This window comes from Hemiscyllium ocellatum, chromosome 7, assembly GCF_020745735.1.
Source record: "Hemiscyllium ocellatum isolate sHemOce1 chromosome 7, sHemOce1.pat.X.cur, whole genome shotgun sequence".
NCBI classification, from domain to species: Eukaryota; Metazoa; Chordata; class Chondrichthyes; order Orectolobiformes; family Hemiscylliidae; genus Hemiscyllium; species Hemiscyllium ocellatum.
Window position 1 is genome coordinate 103,781,615 of NC_083407.1, and position 19,947 is coordinate 103,801,561.

At 41.0% G+C, this 19,947-nt stretch overlaps 1 protein-coding gene across 3 annotated transcripts in view; it reads left to right on the forward strand.

The window, feature by feature from the left end:
- The window catches only part of trak2 (trafficking protein, kinesin binding 2), a 78,729-nt gene that overhangs the window by 40,348 nt on the left and 18,434 nt on the right, over positions 1 to 19,947 (forward strand). Inside the window, exons 1-4 of one of the 3 annotated variants that reach the window (XM_060827611.1) lie at positions 5,091 to 5,207; positions 13,053 to 13,129; positions 14,016 to 14,132; positions 16,836 to 17,045. In XM_060827611.1, the coding sequence (XP_060683594.1) occupies positions 5,135 to 5,207; positions 13,053 to 13,129; positions 14,016 to 14,132; positions 16,836 to 17,045 (477 nt within the window). In that variant the 5' untranslated portion in view covers positions 5,091 to 5,134. Of the gene's footprint in view, positions 1 to 5,090; positions 5,208 to 11,989; positions 12,059 to 13,052; positions 13,130 to 14,015; positions 14,133 to 16,835; positions 17,046 to 19,947 lie in introns of those variants that run through there. The other 2 variants (XM_060827612.1, XM_060827610.1) reach the window with 2 other exon arrangements.

Here is a 19,947-nt window from a genome sequence, read left to right on the forward strand (position 1 = left end):
CAACCACATCCCAGTTCCCCTTCAAACCAGTCACCAGTCATCATTCTGACTTGGAAATGTGTTGCCATTCCTTCACTGTTGCTGGGTCAAAATCCTGGAATTCCCTCCCTAAAGGGCATTGTGGGTCAACTTATTGTGTAGACTGCAGTGGTTCAAGAAGGCAGCTCACCACTACCCTTTCCAAGGGCAACTTGGAATGACCAATAAATGCTGGCCAGCCAGCAATGCCTATGTCCTGTGAATGAATTTTTAAAAAAATGCACAAGCATTTAAAACACATTCTCACTGTCAAACCACTGTGAGATGAAGGACAAAGCTGGTTATCACCCACTCTCACTTGGCATAAAAATCAGTTGCTGCCTATTTATGGAGCGATTTTGTTTTTGAGATTTTAGAAGTCAGCTTATACACTGGCATCTACCATAAGTATTACAATCCAAAGTTAAAAGTCACACAACACCAGGTTATAGTCCAACAGGTTTAATTGGAAGTACACTAGCTTTTGAAGCGACGCTGCTTCATCAGGTGACCGTGACCTGGTGTTATGTGATTTAACTTTGTACACCCCAGTCTAACACCGGCATCTCCAAATCCTATTACAATCCATGTTGGGATGATAGAAGTATGGCAGCAAACTCCCAAAGCCAGCAGTATGGTGAGATCAGTTTATCCCATATGGTTGTTGTAGGACAAATGCAATACCATGGATTTTTAATGCTGACTTGAGAGGTAATGTGTGGCCCCATTTTAAGATTTAATCTGGAACACTGCATCTCTTGCAATGCAACACCTGCTTAGAATGTCAGCCCAGATCCTTTTGTTCATGGTGAGGACAAGCATTGATACTTAGCAGCTGAGGGGAAGTTGTTTTGCATCCAATTCAAATGTCTTGACACTGTTCCTTGACCAATGTAGGCTGTTCCTGTTGATGTTTAAACAAGCGTTTGTTTCATCAAGAAATGACCGAGCTGGTACGGAATTGATTTGTGACTTGAATGCGTTAATGTAGTGTTTAGTGTTTGACTGTTGCACAGAACTAAAAGATGCTTTTTGCAATCCCAACAATTGCCTATCCAGACTGGCTGGGTGAACGTGCCTGCAATATAAATGTCAGAAGGTAGAGATTTCAGAATTGTGAATGTCATGGAATATGTTAAGAATAAATTCCATCTGTTTGCATATAACTAATCTTTTTATTTTGTATATGCATTTGGATTTTTCAATACTCTTGGTAAATCTCCAATTCTTCCTCGCCACCTCCAATATTCTCTCTTCGATTTGTTAATCACCTTTTAAACAGGAATTATGTTTTGCCATATTAACTTTTTTTGTGGCAAAGTCAATTTGCTGTGGAACTAAATTTTGGCCATTGAATTTTATCAACCAACTGATTGAATTTTCTTTATAAAGAATTTTGCTGCTGATAGTAGAATTCTGCAGTCACATAGAGTCTAATGACTTTGAATGGTAAGGAAATGCACATCAAGTCCTTTTTGTATGTATTTGAAGATAGGCCCAGGTCTGCCTTCCTCTGATGTGGAGGAGCCGGTGTTGGACTGGGCTAAACAAAGTTTAAAAATCACACAACACCAGGTTATAGTTCAACAAGTTTATTTGAAAGTACAAGCATTTGAATCTGGTGTTGTGTGGTTTTTAACTTTTTCCTCCTCTGGTTTGAGGTCATATTATGACTGTGGCGTCCACACATCCTGTCAATCTCCAGTCTGTATGTGCACTTGCTAGGGCATGAGCAATTGAAAACTCATGAAAGCTGCTAAATAGCTAGTGATCCTGTGTAAGACATTCAGGAGAAATTTCTCACCATAACCCCTTTCCATTATATGGAGATACATTTAAAGAAAAAAAATCAATGTTTATGACCCATTCTCTCCCATCACTTTCTGAGAGTGATTGTCTTAGGAACGATCTGCATTCTGGCATACTGTCCTGTTCCAGGGTGGGGAGAGTGATGAGCACACACCTCTAGAGAGGTGTCGTAGTGGTAATGTTACTAGATTAATAATCTTGAGTCATCAACACTAATATTCTGCAAATGTACTCTTTAATTGTACACTGTTTAAATTTAAATTCAGTAAAAAACAAAATCTGGAATTGAAAGCTGGTCTAACTATGGCCATGTAACCATTGCCACTTGTTATAAATATATCCATTTGATTCATGAATGTCCTTTCGGGATGGAAATCTGCCATCCTGCGTGGTCTGGCTACAGATGACTCCAGACTCTTAGCCATGTGGTTGACTCTGAAATGGCCTAGCAAGCTACTCTGTTCAAGGGCATATAGAGATGGTCAATTGAATGCTGCCCCAGCCAGCGGCACCCACATCCCATGAACAAATTTGAAAAAAGGCTCAAAATCTGGCAGAATGTAGAATGATTTTCTAACCATGAACCTGATTAATTGATTTGTGACCAGCCATTACTGTTTCTCAGACCACACTGTTAATTACTTTGACCTCCAGTCTCCACAGTCTGTGGGATGAAGTATCCATTTGAATGAAGGAAGTATTTCACATTAATGTGGCCATAGCATGGATTGCAAGGCCTTAACAACAGTTGCATTTTTGAGGCTGCTGCAGGAATGGAGAAATGACCCACATAAGGTGTCCTCTACCAACCGCCAACTACCACCAACAATCCTCACCAGGCCTCACAGTTACCTGGAGGACCTGCTGTTGGAACTCAGGAGCTACAATGAGGTAAGCTCCAAGGGCCAAGAGGAAGTCAGTGACCTCTACAGACTAGATACTGCACACTAAGAGAATTGAGAGCATCATGATGCAATGACTGGTGAATGGTGGCAGCCCCATGCTAATTGGCCCAGTGTTCTGTTAAATATCAATGCTCCAGTCTACATATCATTCAGCTCCTTGCATATCTGTCTCTGCTACCCGTCAATGGCAGGCACCTTCTCAGAACTGGCAATGTGTTTCTACCTTTAGCTTGTTGCAGAAGGCTATGGATTTCAGTCTGTTGGTTTTGTCTTGGTGTGCTGATTTGGTGGCCCTGGCAAGGTTCAGACAAAGTGAGGAACTCGTGCAATGTGGGAAAGGAGGGGTTCTTTTTGTAATGACTCACTTGCTTTCCTACCGAACCCACAATGATTCCTTGCTGGAATTGCATTGTACCTGGGGAGAGGGTGAGGTTACATCAGGATCCTGGCCCAACACCATTTTGTGGGACTTTCGCAGTTTGCATTTTTCAAAACCCAGATTCACTGGGCTTGTGCATGCTACATATTTAGGATCCACTCTCAAGATCTGCATTGGTGCTGTACTGTCTAATGTTGAAAACTTTTGCTTCTTAATATTTAACAATTACCTGTGCTGTTTCAACAGACTTCATCAGAGTCTCACCTTGTAGACAAGACTTGCATTTATGTAGGGCTTATCATAATTTCAGAATATCTGTGTTTTTATAGCCAAGGAAATACCATTTTTTTTTAAAAAGCCATTGTTGCAAAGATGGGGAATGTTGCAACCAGTTTGCACTCAGTTGGATCCCATGGACAGCCATGTGATAGTACCCAGAAAGTCTGTTTGTGATTTTTTTAATGGATAGATAGGAAAGCAGGAGGCCTTCACAGGTATTTCTTGTAGATTACTTAGTGTGGAAACAGGCTCTTCGGCCCAACATGTCCACACCGACCCTCCAAAAAGCAACCCACCCAGACCCATTTCCCCTACATTTGCCCCTTCCACTAATGCTACGTGCAATTTAGCATTGCCAATTCACCTAACCTGCACATCTTTGCTCTGTGGGAGAAAACCGGAGCACCCGGAGGAAACCCACGCAGACACACACATAGTTGCCCGAGACGGGAATTGAACCGGGTCTCTGGCGCTGTGAGGCAGTAGTGCTAACCACTGTGCCACAGTGCCGTCCCGTATTGTCAGGGATCTTTTTATATCTACCTAATGTCTCATCTGAATAATGTCCATTCTGACCGTTCTGTGCTTTCCCTGAAAAGTCTGCATACATCAGCCATTTGTGTGGAATTCTATTATGGAACCTTCTAACAGAGCGGTAGCTCACTTTGCCACAGCTCTTTACAAAAAGATTAGTTGCATATTTGGTTTGAGAGTTTTTCTCAAGATAGACATCCTCTTTGAACTGTCATCCACAAGAACATTGTATCTTTATTTATAGTCTACCGCAGACCACTCTGATGATAATGGATGGACCCATTTCATTCCAAGATAGGTGAGGCAGCCTAGTGATGCGAACATGAACAAAGAACAGTACAGCACAGGAACAAGCCCTGCACCCCTCCAAGCCTACGCCGCCACATTTTGCCCTTCCATACAAAAACAGTCTTTACTTACAGGCTCCGTATCCCTCTATTCCTTTCTTAATCATGCATTCGCCTAGGTGCTTCTTGAATGCTGCTATTGTGTCTGCTTCCACCATCTCCTCTGGCAGCATGTTTCAGGTACTCACCATCCTTTGTGTGAAAAACTTGTCTTGCACATTCTTCTTTAAGCTAGCACCCCCAGCCCTGCACTAGAACCTGTGTCCCCTAGTATTTGAGCCCTCCATCCTGGGAAAAAGCCTCATGTAAAAGTTAACCTTTATACAAGGTAAGTTTAGGTTCTTGATTTCTCAACAGTGCTTTCTTTAATTTCTTTTCCCAATAATTATTTACTTGGAACTTAGTAGTTTTTGAAGTGGTCCTTTTTTATTTTCCTGCCTCAGGATAGGATGGAATGTGGGGGAATCTTCTATCTAATGCTGATCCGTGTACAACCTGATGCAGTAGTCTTCATTTCAATACAGAGAGTTGTATTTCTATCACGTTTACCTTTAACTGGTTACTGTTCAAATGTTAGTTAATTTTTAACTCCCAATCTCTTAGATTATGTGCAGCTTCCTGTGTCCTTCACACACACACACACCCGCCCCCAGGGAAGCAGACTATAAACATGCTTGTAGTGCCTATAAATACGCAGCAGTTCAAATGGCTTTGAGCTGTGGTATGATTTTAAAGATGCTCTCGTCCTTTGTTGCATTGTTTAGCAGCACTTGCCCACTAGTTGTGAAAGATCAAGACATGTGAGGCAATGTTAGTTAGCAAGCATTGGATTGTAAAGACTTGATGTGAGGGATCTTGCCAACATGGAGCATCCAGATCAAATTAATGCTTGCAAGAATTGCAATGAAGAATATCTGGCGATGCTGGTAAAGCAAGGTGAGGCTAAATAATTAATTCTGTCCTAGATGTAGAAAGCTAAATCAATTTTAAAAATTGTTTGCCTTCTGGGATAATTATGGCAATGTTAAGAGTAGTCAAAGGATGCGTGATTAACATTTTTGCTGCTTTACTTAGACAACATACTAGAATAGGAATGATTCTCTGTCTTAACTGAACTCGCACTTTCAGCATATTCTGGCAGCCTCCCAGCTTTAAATTCTTCAGCGGCTGCAATATACTCTGTTATTCTAAGGTGACCTTGGTGGCTTTCACTCTGTTTAACCCAGCAGAGTGACATTGTAGTTGGTCGGCCCTGGTTTTTAAACTTGCCTACATTGTACATCACTTTCCAGATTTCTCTTAATTAGCTCAAGAATTCATTGCTGGGATCATGTTCAAATAACGTCCAAAATCGGTGAGTGGTGAAAGAAATAGACCTGATAAGGGTTTAAGGTGAATAGGTTGAAAGGGATGTTTTAATTTTAGTCTACATTGTAGTTGTAAAATATACTACAAAACGTGGTTTTATGAATGAATGAAACAGATGTTATAGTGACCAATGGGTTATGAATGAATGGGAACCCAGTATTAATGAATATAGCAAGCTGGTGAGCAAGTTAGTAAAGCTAACCTCTCACACAATATCTCACAACATGGGAGTAGTATTCTTTCAATTAGTGATTCCTGTTAAACTAGATTGACATTCCTTCACCCCTGAGAATCCCAAGAACAAGAAATTGCATTCTGTAACACTTTGAGCATGTTAAACATTCCAAGGCTCCTGTTGACACATCTTTCAGACCTTTGACTTCTGATATCTAGAAGTGATGTGGAAGTGCCAGTGTCGGACTGCAGTGGGTAATGTTAAAAATCAGACACCAGGTTATGGTCCAACAGGGTTTATTTGAAAGTACAAACTTTCAGAGCGCTGTTTCTTCGTCAGATAGCTAGTGGGGCAGGATCATAGAACACAGAATTTATAGTGTAAGATCAAAGTGTCCTATATCTGATGCAATGTATTGAACAACCTAGACAGCTGTTAAGTCTTTAATCACTTAGAATGGGGATGCAAGTTTGTATTGATTAAAATGTAAATCCCAGAGCTACTTTCAAGTTACAGTCCTGAGATAACTTAAGAATTTATGAGTGAATTTAAAAAAAGGGACGTTTCAGGTCAGACAAAACGTTAAAGGTGTGAGGTTAGCGTCTGTCTGGATCCCAACCTTTTGTCAGACTGGTTCTATTTCAAAATAAGACATTATAAAATGTCACATTGACTGACTACCTACAGATTGTGGGCCATTTGAACAAAATAGAAATGGATAGAGAAATGCTTCGAGCTGTTGACAGCTTAATACAGTCCAGTTTCTGTGACAGGCACAGAAATTCCTGTTATCACCTATCCCCGAAAGAAGCCACTTGTGATTAAAGTTTTCACTCTTATTTTGTATATTGTTAATAGGGGAAACAAAAAACTTGGCCAAAGAGAAAGTTCATTAAGTATCTTAAAGGAAGAAAGTGGAGAGTGTGAGGAGGACAATCCGAAGCTTAGTGCCTAGGCGACTGAAAGTGAAAGAATTTAAAATTGTGTAGAGTTTCATAGGTTTGTGAGACTCCTGTGCCCAAAATGACTGACTGCCCTGTTACATGCATGGTGATAGGCATAAGACCATAAAAAACAGGAGTAGGCCCCTCAAGCCTGTTTTGCTCTTCAAGAGGATCATGGCTGATCAAACAGTCCTTACATCCTTTTTCATGCCCTTTCATCATAACCCTTGATCAAGAATCTACATATATGCAGGGACTCTGTGAAAAGGAGTTCCAAAGACATTCAACTCTGAGAGAAGAAATTCCTCCTCATTCTCAGTCTTAAATTGGCACTTCTCATTCTGAGATTATACCTTCTGGTCCTAGACTCTCCCAGGAGTGGAAAAATCCTTTCTGCATTTAATCCATCATGCCCCTTAAGAATCTGACATGTTTCAATGATCTTTCAAACTCTTCAGAAAACCCATTTTATAAGCATTTTCAAATATCAATTCCAAGTAATTGAAAATCTTTGTGTATTCAAGATGAATACATTTTCACGAACATTTAAAATGATATACAATCTTTTATTTTGGCATAAAAACTGAAAATAATGAGAATCTCACTGAGCGCAAAGAAGTGAGAATCCAGAGAAAGTATATTCCTGTCAGGGTGAAAGGAAAGGCTGGTAGGTATAGGGAATGCTGGATGACTAAAGAAGTTGAGGGTTCGGTTAAGAAAAAGAAGGAAGTATATGTAAGGTATAGACAGGATAGATCGAGTGAATCCTTAGAGTGCAAAGGAAGTAGGAGTATACTTAGAGGGAAATCAGGAGGGTAAAAAGGGGACATGGCAAATAGAATTAAGGAGAATCCAAAGAGTTTTTACAAATACATTAAGGACAAAAGGGTAACTCGGGAGAGAATAGGACCCCTCAAAGATCAGCAAGTGGCCTTTGTGTGGAGCCGCAGAAAATGGGGGAGATACTAAATGAGTATTTTGCATCAGTATTTACTGTGGAGAAGGATATGGAAGATATAGAATGTAGGGAAATAGATGGTGATATATTGAAAAATCTTCGAGGAGAAAGTGAGGTCTGCAGATGCTGGAGATCAGAGCTGGAAATGTGTTGGAGGGTTCCCAGGCGGAAGATGAGGCACTCTTCCTCCAACTGTCATGTTGTTATGGTCTGGTGATGGAGGAGTCCAAGGACCTGCATCTCCTTGATGGAGTGGGAGGGGGAGTTGAAATGTTGAGTCACGGGGTGGTTGGGTTGGTTGGTCCAGGTGTCCCAGAGGTGTTCTCTGAAATGTTCCGCAAGTAGGCCTCCTCTATATTGGGGAGACAGGCCGCCTACTTGCGGAACATTTCAGAGAACACCTCTGGGACACCCGGACCAACCACCCCGTGGCTCAACACTTCAACTCCCCCTCCCACTCCACCAAGGACATGCAGGTTCTTGGACTCCTCCATCGCCAGACCATAACAACACGACGGTTGGAGGAAGAGCGCCTCATCTTCCGCCTGGAAACCCTCCAAACACCAGGGATGAACTCAGATTTCTCCAGTTTCCTCAGTTCCCCTCCCCCCATCTTGTCTCAGTCGAATCCCTTGAACTCAGCACTGCCTTGCTAACCTGCAATCTTCTTCCTGACCTCTCCGCCCCCACCCCACTCCGGCCTATCACCCTCACCTTGACCTCCTTCCACCTATCACATCTCCATCGCCCCTCCCCCAAGTCCCTCCTCCCTACCTTTTATCTTAACCTGCTGGACACACTTCCGTCATTCCTGAAGAAGGGCTTATACCCGAAACGTCGAATTTCCTGTTCCTTGGATGAAAAATGTCCATATTACAGAGGAGGAAGTGCTGGATGTCTTGAAATGGGTAAAGGTGGATAAATCCCCAGGACCTGATCAGGTGTACCCTAGAACTCTGGGAAGCTAGAGAGGTGATTGCTGGACCTCTTGCTGAGATATTTGTATCATCGATAGTCACAGGAAATGTGCTGGAAGTTGTCTAACATGGTGCCACTGTTTAAGGAGGGTGGTAAGGACAAGCCAGGGAACTATAGACCAGTGAGCCTGACCTCGGTGGTGGGCGAGTTGTTTGAGGGAATCCTGAGGGACAGGATGTACATGTATTTGGAAAGGCAAGGACTGATTAGGGTTAATCAAGATGGTTTTGTGCGTGGGAAATCATGTCTCTCAAACTTGATTGAGTTTTTTTGAAGAAAGAACAAAGAGGATTGAGGAGGGCAGAGCGGTAGATGTGATCTGTATGCCCTTCAGTAAAGCATTCGACAAGGTTCCCCATGGGAGACTGATTAGCAAGGTTAGATCTCACGGAATACAGGGAGAACTAGCCATTTGGATACAGAACTGGCTCAAAGGTAGAAGACAGAGGGTGGTGGTGGAGGGTTGTTTTTCAGACTGGAGGCCTGTGACCAGTGGAGTGCCACAAGGATCGGTGCTGCGTCCTCTACTTTTTATCATTTACATAAATGATTTGGATGTGAGCATAAAAGGTATGGTTGGTAAGTTTGCGGATAACACCAAAATTGGAGGTGTAGTGGACAGCGAAGAGGGTTACCTCAGATTACAACAGGATCTTGACCAGATGGGTCAATGGGCTGAGAAGTGACAGATGAGATGAAAGGTGCTGCATTTTGGGAAAGCAAATCTTAGCAGGACTTATAAACTTAATGGTAAGTTCCTAGGGAGTGTTGCTGAACAAAGTGACCTTGGAGTGCAGGTTCATAGCTCCTTGAAAGTGGAGTCGCAGGTAGATAGGATAGTGAAGAAGGCTTTCCTTTATTGGTCAGAGTATGGAGTACAGGGGTTGAGAGGTCATGTTGCGGCTGTACAGGACATTGGTTAGGCCACTGTTGGAATATTGTGTGCAATTCTGGTCTCCTTCCTATCGGAAAGATGTTGTGAAACTTGTAAAACTTTTCTGAACTCTTTCAAGGATGTTGCCAGGGTTGGAGGATTTGAGCTATAGGGAGAGGATGAACAGGCTGGGGCTGTTTTCCCTGGAGTGTTGGAGGCTGAGGGGTGACCTTATAGAGGTTTACAAAATTGAGGGGCATGGATAGGGTAAACAGGCAAAGTCTTTTCCCTGGTGTTGGGGAGTCCAGAACTAGTGGGCATAGGTTTAGGGTGAGAGGGGAAAGATATAAAAGAGACCTAAGGGGCAACACTTTCACGCAGAGGGTGGTACATGTATGGAATGAGCTGCTAGAGGAAGTGGTAGAGGCTGGTACAATTGCAACATTTAAAAGGCATTTGGATGGGTATATGAATAGGAAAGGTTTGGAGGGATATGGGCTGAGTGCTGGCAGGTGGGACTAGATTGCGTTGGGATAGCTGGTTGGCATGGATGGATTGGACCAAAGGGTCTGTTTCCATGCTGTACATTTCTATGACTCTCAGTGCAGTGCTGTGCCCTATTATAGCGCAATAGTAATTTCTCAAAAGTCGCATTTTGGCTAACCTGCTTCATATAGCTTTAGACTCTGACTCTGAATTGTCCAATTACTTTACAAACTGCATGTTGATTTAGGATCATCGAGCATTTTTCATTGATTGTATAATGTAGGCGTTGATACAGGTACATAGTACACACAATATTTAGTATTTGATTGTTGTTCAGAGTCCTACAAGTTTAGCAACACAAGTGTGAACAAACTTGATATGAGGATGTTGTTTGTTTACAGGATGAGGTCAAAGACCTTGTTTCATGATATTCTAGATAAAAAAGCTTATTTAGTATTGAATCAAGTTCTCGGGTGATGCACTGGATTGTAAGCCTGGCCATATCAGGTTTGGCTGGACCTTAATAGAGTTGTATTTATATTGCACTAAGTCTGCTGAACCATCATTTTCGATGGTTGCAGTCACCTGCCAACTCTAACTGAAAATTCCTCATGTTAGCATACCCCCCTTGATCCCATCCTTCTATACTTTTGTTAACCTGCTGCACAACGTCAATCTTGTCTGAATTTTCTCTTCCTCCAATTCTCAACTTGCACATTCCAACCCTTTGAAATGTTACCACTGCGTACCGCATCTCCATCTCTCCTTAACACAAACCCCTTTATTATGGTCATTTGATCTATTAGATCCTCCTTTTGGATTTAGGTCCATATTTTATTTGCTGTCTAAGGCAGTCTTGCACTGTTTCTGCATTTGAGGCTGTACTTAAATGTGAGTTATTGTTAGTCTTGTTCCAAAGGTGTAATAGAGCTTGTTGTGACTCATTTAAGTTAATGAGTTCAAAGACTTCGGAAATTCCAAGGCCCAGCATAAACTATGGTCTATATTTGTTTTTGAAATTTGAACTTCATTTTCTGTTTTTAAAGCATCCAGGCTTGCATCCAAAAAATCAAATAACATTCCTTGTAAACGTCTACATCAAAGAAGCAAAATACTCAGACTTACCTTTTATTTTAATCTGGGTGCTGATCCAAACAAGCAAATGAGGACGTGTGTTTATATAGCGCCTCTCACAACTTCAGAATGTGCTGAAGTGCTTAAAGAATGCTACAAGCACAATCACACCAATAGCAATGAGGGAAATGAATAGAAAAAAGTTTTTGTTTCTTTGTGATATTGTCTGTTAAATATTGGCCAAGACACTGGGGAGAGCAATTCCTCCTCCTCTTTGAAAAGTGATATCATTGGGATCCTTTAGGTCCACTTGGTATTTTGTTTAAAATACAGTCTGCCTAACAGTGCAACACCAGAACTATCAGCTTGGAGTTTGTACTCAAGACTTTGGAGCAGGCCTTGAACCCACAAACTACTGTCTTGGAGATGAGAATGCTACGGATTGAGCCGCAGCTGACCATTACAATGTTCAGCATTCTCCAGACAAAGCTACTGAGAAGTCTGTGTGTTTGCCTCCTGTAAACTGCGTGCTTTAATTTCTTAGGGACACATCCGCTTGTGTCTTCCCAGGAAGCAAGCAGTTAAACTAGCAAAATGATGAATTAATGAACTCATGCCACTGCACAATCACTGTCGTATCACCTGGCGACCCTTTGTATGAATATTGCTGGAATTCAACCAGTTGGATTCCTGAGGAAGGGCTCATGCCCGAAACGTCGATTCTCCTGCTCTTTGGATGCTGCCTGACCTGCTGCGCTTTTCCAGCAACACATTTTCAGCTCTATATTTGATAATAATCTTACCTCTGAGCTACAATGTCATTTTGAGTCACATTCCAGAGTCTTGAGCGCACAGCCCAGGCTGACACTGTGATATTCTGAGGAGGTGCTGTATTTCATGCGCAGTGTTAAACCAAGGCAGCTTCTGTAGGTAAACATGAAATAATCCATCATATCATTATAAAGAACAGGGAAATTTTTCTTTGATGTCTTGGCAGATATTTTGTCTGTTGAAATAGACTCTGTGTGTATTTAAAGCAGGGATGTTAAACTTCTGCTAGATTGATACTTGGACAAACAAACTGAAACCAGTTTGTAAACAACAGCTAGTTCAACCTTGCACTCATCTTACAGGATTTAGGACTTCAGTATAGTTGAAGGTCATGAGTACAAAGTCGAGATGATTATGTTTAAGTGCAATATGTTTAATTATAAATCCACTGGACCTATCTCTCCCTCTCTTTGTTCTTCCCAATTCCCCTCAAGCTGTTTGTTCAATGTTCATGAGTGAAGTTGCTATTGGCCATGGGATCATTAAGCTGAATGATATCAGCCCCGAGTAATGAATTACTGTTCTATTCTTTCCCCCCATAAAAAACACACCCAATGACTCCAGCTGAATTCCTACTTGTATTTCCTTTTTGTATTGGGGGTGTAAGTCCTTGGGGTGAATATTCAAGCGTTTCTGTTGCAGTGGTACTGACTCTTACCACATTCATCTTCTATAGCTGTACCCAGTTCAACCCACCAGGGCTCAGCATCTGTTTAGAAACTAGTAACGTGTTCTTAATCAGCCCCTCATCAGGTACAACAGAGCAGTGTGAAAATGTAGGGATGTTGCATAAATATAGGTTAGATATAGAGAACTTAGATACTTTACTTCACATGTTCTCAATCCTTGACAAAGCATATCTTAATTCTGCAAAGGGCAGACAGAATAAATAGGGAGTAACTTTTCAACAGCAGGAGGGTGCAGATTTAAAAGTATAATTAATTTTTTTTATGGTGGCACTTTTTTTGTATTAATGTAACATCTGAAAAGCTGTATTCTGCAAATAGAATTGCGTTCTCCTTTTTTTTCCTCTTGTTTGTTTTAACCCAAACTTTAAAAAGTTGTCTATTTTTCTAATTTCTACCTCCCCCAGTTCTCAGTTCCAACAGAGTGGATCAGATGACCAGGACATACAATGACACCGATATGGTTACGCACCTACTGGCTGAGGTGAGCTATGCTTTAGCTGCAATAAGATGACATTAAGTAAGCCATTGTAAAGGGAAATGTTTAGGAATCAAAAAAGGAGCATTAACATCTGATATGCCAGTAGTGTCCTATAGTATGTAGCTCTGAAACTGAGACATAGACTGGTGCAAATTTGACACCTCATCTCTTTTGCAATCAATATTTGAAATTTTCACAGTTAGAATCATTCTGCAGTGGAAGCTATTTAGCTTATTGTAGTTACGATGGCTTTTTGAAAACCTACCCCCAATCAATCATCTTTGCTCTTCTTCCATATCCTATAGATTTATCTCCATCAAATTTATATCCCTTTCCTTTTTGAAAAATACTTTTGAATCTTCTTCCAGGCAGTGGTTTACAAGTTATCATAATTAACTGAGTAATAAGTAATCATCTTCTTTCTTCTGAGTCTTCAGCCAATTATCTTAAATATGTGGTCTCAAATTATGGGCCCTGCTGCCAGTAGAAATGGTTTCTCCCTTTATCTCTATCATAATCTCTTTTTAAATACTCCCTCTTAGTTTATTCCCTGAGGTTGAACATCTTTTCTTAGTTGAAAAGATGCCTGTACTTCTCTTCATGTTGCGTTCTTACTCGCACCTTCAACTGATTATTTGAACATTGCAGAGATTGCGATAATCGAGTAAACTTCTGGTATTTGAGGTTTACAATTTTTGCAGTTAAGTCAAGAGTGCCAGTTCATAAGATGCTGGTTACAACAAAGTTTGCTGTATTTGTTGGGATCGATGGTAGATTTGTGGAGTTGAAGAAATGAATTGAATGTGCAACCATAAGAATGTAATGCCTCAAGATATAAACTCATTACACCTTTTGAAAATGTCATTTTGCATTTGTTTTTATTTGGCAGAGAGATCGTGATTTGGAATTGGCTGCCCGAATAGGTCAGTCCTTATTGCATAGGAACCGGGTATTGACGGAGAGAAATGAGCTCTTGGAAGAACAGTTGGTTCAGGCTTACGATCAAGTGAGTGGTCACTTTCAAAGCACAAGTGTGCTTAAGTGTGAAATCAATCCCATTATTTCACCTTTAGGGAAGGAAATGTGTTCTTTTTTCAACCTAGCCCACGAGTGACTCTAGTCCAATGCTAATGCCCTTTGAAGTGGTTTAGCATGCCCCTCAGTCAAAAGGGTAATGCCAGTCTTTCAGCTCCACATCCCAGAATTAATAGATAAAACAAAAAAAATCTCACGTTTTAAGAAAAAACTGAATCAAATGCTTGAGTAGACTTTATAACGTGGTATTAATTTAAACATATAACCTTTGAAGTCAGACAGTTTTCATTTGAGTCCAGTATGATTCTTCTTCGGGTCAGAAGAGGAATCATATTGATCTCATAACGTTAATTCTATTTCTCTTCACAGATGCCACCAGAACTTTCAGTTTCTCCAGTACATTGTTTTTATTTCAAATCTTCACACCTAAAATACTGTACTTTCATCTTTTTGAAATCCATTGTTTTGATGGCAGAAAGGGTGTTGATAGCTCTGGTATATACTGCTCTAGATATCTGCACCCAAGTTTTCCCAATTGATGTTGGAATATTAATATACATCCTGTGGGAAATCAGCATCTCCCAGTTTGTGGATGCTGCAATGTAGTGCAGCATTCCTGCAGAGGAAATGCATTCACAGCATGCAGTGGTTGTTCAGGGAGCAAAAAAAATCATTAACAGCTGCAGTCAGTGGCTTGCACTAAATATGATTTGGAGATGCTGGTGTTGACTGGGGTGTACAAAGTTACAAATCACACAACACCAGGTTGTAGTCCAACAGGTTTAATTGGAAGCACTAGCTTTCAGAGTGTAACTTTGCATTAAATATACACTCTTCATATGTTTTGCTTATGTTTTTGAAACATGGTTAAAGTGCCTAGTTTTGTTCACAAAGCAGCTGGTATTTACTGATTTGCAGTAGCTCCCAGTCCAAGAGAGTCTTGAATTTTTAAAATTCTCATTTTGATTGTTAGCATACTACTATGGCCTTAGTTCTGTCTGTTTCTGTAATCTTGGCAATTCTTCTGTGAGATCTCTGTATTCATCCAATTCTGAACTTCTGCACATTCCTGATTTTTATTATCCTCCTGCCTTCCCCCTGGTGTTTATAGGAGTGCCTTCACCTATCTCGGCCCCAATGTATGGAAGTCCCTCTCTAAATATCTCTCACTCCTTCGTTTAAAATGTTCTTTAAAACTGATCTTGGGTTACATATCCTAGTATCCCCTTCTGTGATTGTTGTCAGTTTGTTTGATTCGGTGATTTTAGATGCTTGGCTACTTTAAAGGTGCTAGTCAAACAAAAACAGAAATTCTGGAAGTTCTCAGTGGTGAGGCAGTATCTGTGGAGAGAAAAACAGAGCTATTGTTACAAATCGAAAGCCCGGTTGTGAAGAAAGATTATTGATCTAAAACAATAATTCTTCTTCTCTCCATTGCCTCCGATGCTGCCTAACCTGCTTGCATCTGATCAGCATTTGTTTTAGTCCAAATTTGCAGTATTTTGCTTCTGTACTAGAATTGTTCATTTTGTGCATTACACACAAACTTACAACTTCTTTAAGTCAAGTAAACATTCAAGTGCCACTCCACATTATTTGAAGGTAGGTGATGGCATGTACTTTTTCTTCAGCATCCATAACATCCAAGTGTGCCTGACCTTTTACACAGATATAATGTAAGGCATGAATGTCAAACTATAAAGGGGTGAAGATGTAAGAAGGAGTGACTTAAAGCTTTGTAAAAGAGGCTATTTTTGGATTCCAGGGAATCTAAAATGGAGGACGGGAAAAAATTGTGACTTTTGTTTGAGATATTTTCGGTGTTGGAGCTGATTTCCTGATTCTTGAAGCAGTAATGACTATTTTGTAAGCTGTTGCATTGTTTTGGAACTTGGGGGGGTGGGGGGGGGGAAGATGAAAATGACACTTCTTTTAAAAAAAAGAGGAAGAGAGAGGGAGAGCAGATACTACACTGGAGGTGGGAAAAACCAATCAGTGAACTTGCACAGCTGACTCCCTCTGCTGTTAGTTGCCCCAATATAGGGAAGTTCAGAACTAGAGGGCATAGGTTTAAGGTGAGAAGGGTAGGATTTAAAAGGGACCAAAGGGGCAATATTTTCAGAGGTGGTGCGTGTATGGAATTAGCTGCCAGAGGAAGTGGTGGAGGCTGGTACAATTACAATATTTAAAAGGCATCTGGATGGGTATATGAATAGAAAGGGTTTAGAGGGATATGGGCCAAATGCTGGCAAATGGGACTAGATCAGTTTAGGATATCTGGTCGACATGGATGAGTTGGGCTGAAGGGTTGGTTTCCATGCTGTATATCTCTGTGACTGAGTTGAACAGATGATGGGAATATGGGATCTGGTTGTTGAAAACACAGAATTTGTAGTATACCTTTCCAAAGCAAATTATCTCCAATGAAATACTCTTGTGGTGAAGTCACAGTCGTAATTTGTGAAACTCAGCAGCCAATTTGCATTGAGCAAGGTCCCACTGACAGCAATGTGATAACGACCCAGTAACCTGTTTTAGGTCAAGAGCAGCTCTGAGAGCAGAATACAGGAACAATTCCCCAACTCTTCCTCTACCAATGAATGTTGCCCTTCAGATTCACTGGTATTCTGTATTTTCCAATTATCTGTCATTTAGACCATGTTCTTTCTGTTAGGTTAACCAACTGCAGCATGAGCTGACCAAGAAGGATGACCTCCTGCGAGTGGTGGCCAATGCTTCAGAAGAGAGTGAATCTGACTCCAGCTGCTCTACACCACTCCGCCAAAATGAGTCATTTCACCTGTCACACAGCTTGATGCAACTGGATGCTTTGCAGATTAAACTGCGAGAACTGGAGGATGAAAACCTCTCTCTTCGTTCTGAGGTTGGTGTTGTGACAGAACCCTGAATTTAGAATAACACAGGCATACCACACACTAGACACATCACAAGCCTAGTTGTATATTTCTGTTTTGCTTGTGAGAGACATTTGACATGCAAATGATCATATTAGAAGAATATGGTGGTCGGTTTAGAAAGCTATGTAGGTAGGGTGTAGGAGGCTCGTGCAGCACACCAGTTGCCCTGAATGGCTTTTTCCTAACATTGTGTAATTCTGTGTATATCATTGGGCTGGTATCATTCTGGTAACCATATGTGATTTACACTTTTTAAATTCCAAGCTACCAACTAAGATCAAATTTGTCTGTTTGAATACAATCCTAAAACAACTGCAGTGTAAAGAAGGCCATTCGGTCTGTGTAGACTGTCTTAGAAGCTACACTGGTCTGCATTTACGTCTGAGACAAGTGGGCACAGAGAAAGGAGTCTTGAGTGGACTGGTGCTGTGTGTGTTGATGTGAAATTGCCAAGGCACCCTGGCTTGGACAGTGTCGAATCATGGAATCTCTACAGTTTGGAAAGCAGGCCATTTGGCCCATCGAGTCACTCTGACGAGCATCCAATCCAGACTGACCTCCCTATCCTATCCCTGTAACCCTACATTTCCCATGGCTAACCCACCTAGCCTGCACATCCCTGGACATTATGGGCAATTTAGTATGGCCAATCTACCTAACGTGCACATCTTTGGACAGTAGGAGGAAACCTGAGCACCTGGAAAAAAACCCATGCAAACACAAGTAGAATGTGTAAACTCTACACAGACTGAGGCTGGAATCAAACCCAAATCCCTGGCATTGTGAGGCAGCAGTGCTAATTACTGAGCCGCTGTGCTGCTCTGTCAATTTATTTGGCATTTATTTGACACACACAGGATTTAAACTTCTATATTTTCATCAATATTTTAGCTCGTACCTTATATAGAGTTATCTCAAGATTGTTTACTAGCAAAGTGCATTTGTAGAAACAGACAAGCCCTAATTTAGTTTTGTATTTGCATTTTTTCCTCATATAAAGTAATGGAAAACACGAGACTGCACCAATTCCAAACAGGTCATTTGACTATAATGTTGCGTGGAAAGAAAGTGTGCATGTCTGTAGTGCCTTTCATCAGCAAAAGGCAAAGTGGTCCATACTCAAGAGAGTATTTCTGTCATAGGCAAGGTTTGTGTTCCCTAGAGTTTAGAAGTAATCTCAAAATCATAGATGCTAAGAAGCTTTTTGCTCTGACTGAGGAGTATAAAACTTGGGGATCATTTTAGAATAAGGGATTGACCATTTAAGACTGAAATGAGAGTAAATCTCTTTATTTGAAAGAGTTATGGAGTTTGCTATCACAGTGGACCATGGACACATTTCAAGACAGAGATGGAGAATCTTTGAATTAAGCGTTAATTAGAGAAGATGAGGTGGATGATCAGCTATAGTTGAACCTTTTACTTGGCCTTTACGAGGTGTGGGCTTCGCTCCTTTGAGTGGTATTTATTGCCCGTCCATAGTTGCCCTTGAGAAGGTGATGGTGTGCCAGGCCTTGAACTGCAGTCCCTGGGATGTAGGTATACCTGCAGTGCAGTCAGGAAGGCAATCCCAGAATTTTGATGTAGCAACTGTAAAAGAACAGTGATACAGTTTCACATTCCAAGGTGTGTGGCTTAAAAAGAAGTTGCTGGTAGTGCTCCCAATCATATACTGCTTCTGTCCTCCTTAATGTTGGAGGTTATGGGCTTGGAAGGTATTGTTGAGGGAGGTTTGATGAGTTACTGCAGTGCGTTTTATAGGTGGTATACACTGCCACCACTCTGCCTTTCTGGTGGAAGGAGTGAACTGTTAAGGTGGTGGATTGGATGCTACTTGTTTTGTCAAGCTGCTTTAATGTTTTTGGAGCTACGCTCATCCAGGTAAACAGAGAATTCAACGCACTCTTGAATTGTGCCTTATAGATGGTAGACAGGGTTTTGAGAACCAGAAGGTAAGTTACTTGTTGTAGAATTCCCAGCTTCTGACCTGCTGTTGAAGCTGCAATATGTATATGGCTGGTCTAGTTTCTGCTCATCTGTAAAGTCTAGGGTATTCGTAGACAATGATAATGCCATTGAATATCCAGGAGATAATCAGCTGATTGGTTGTCATTTGGTTTTCATTAGCCCAGTCTTAGATAATGACCAGGTCCTACCTCATAGGGTTATGCGCTGCTTCAGTATCTGAGGAGTCTCAAACAATACTGAGTTGTATTGAACTGTGGAGCAGGGTTGAAGGGCTGAATGAATTATTCCTAGTTCAAATCTATTGTTCTTATGAGGAGAGTTTACCTTTTGTTCAGCATCTTTTTTATGGATTCAACATTAAATCTGGGGAACTCGAAGCAGAGTTGGGACCTTGTGTCCCATCTTTGCACACAGTAGTTTTGTTTTCCTTTCACCCAATACTAAAACCTAAATACTGCAACAACAGCCAAAAATGGTGCTTTTATACAAACATTAACATCAGTGAAACATTGCAGAAGTAAAAGAAAATGATGAAAACTGGTTTGATCACATTGGCAACTGATTGGGCAGTATGAACTGGTTTGGTGTTGCGCTGGAAATATCTATGACTACTCAACTTTTGGATTTCTGCCCGTGAACCAAATTATATACTATTGGTGAATAAACAAGTTTCAAAGAGTTCCATAAGGCTACCACAATCAAGGTTTGGACAATTTAAACTTGCTGTTCAGAATTAAATTAAACTTTCAGAACTGTGTGGGCCCAGAGGTAACATGACCTTGGTGAAAAGAGTGGTCACTGTGTAGGACAGCCGCAATCGGTAGTATTAATGCTAAGTTGCATGACCATGACTAGGCATTTAGGCACTAGATAGCACCAATGCTGCTAATCTAACTTGCA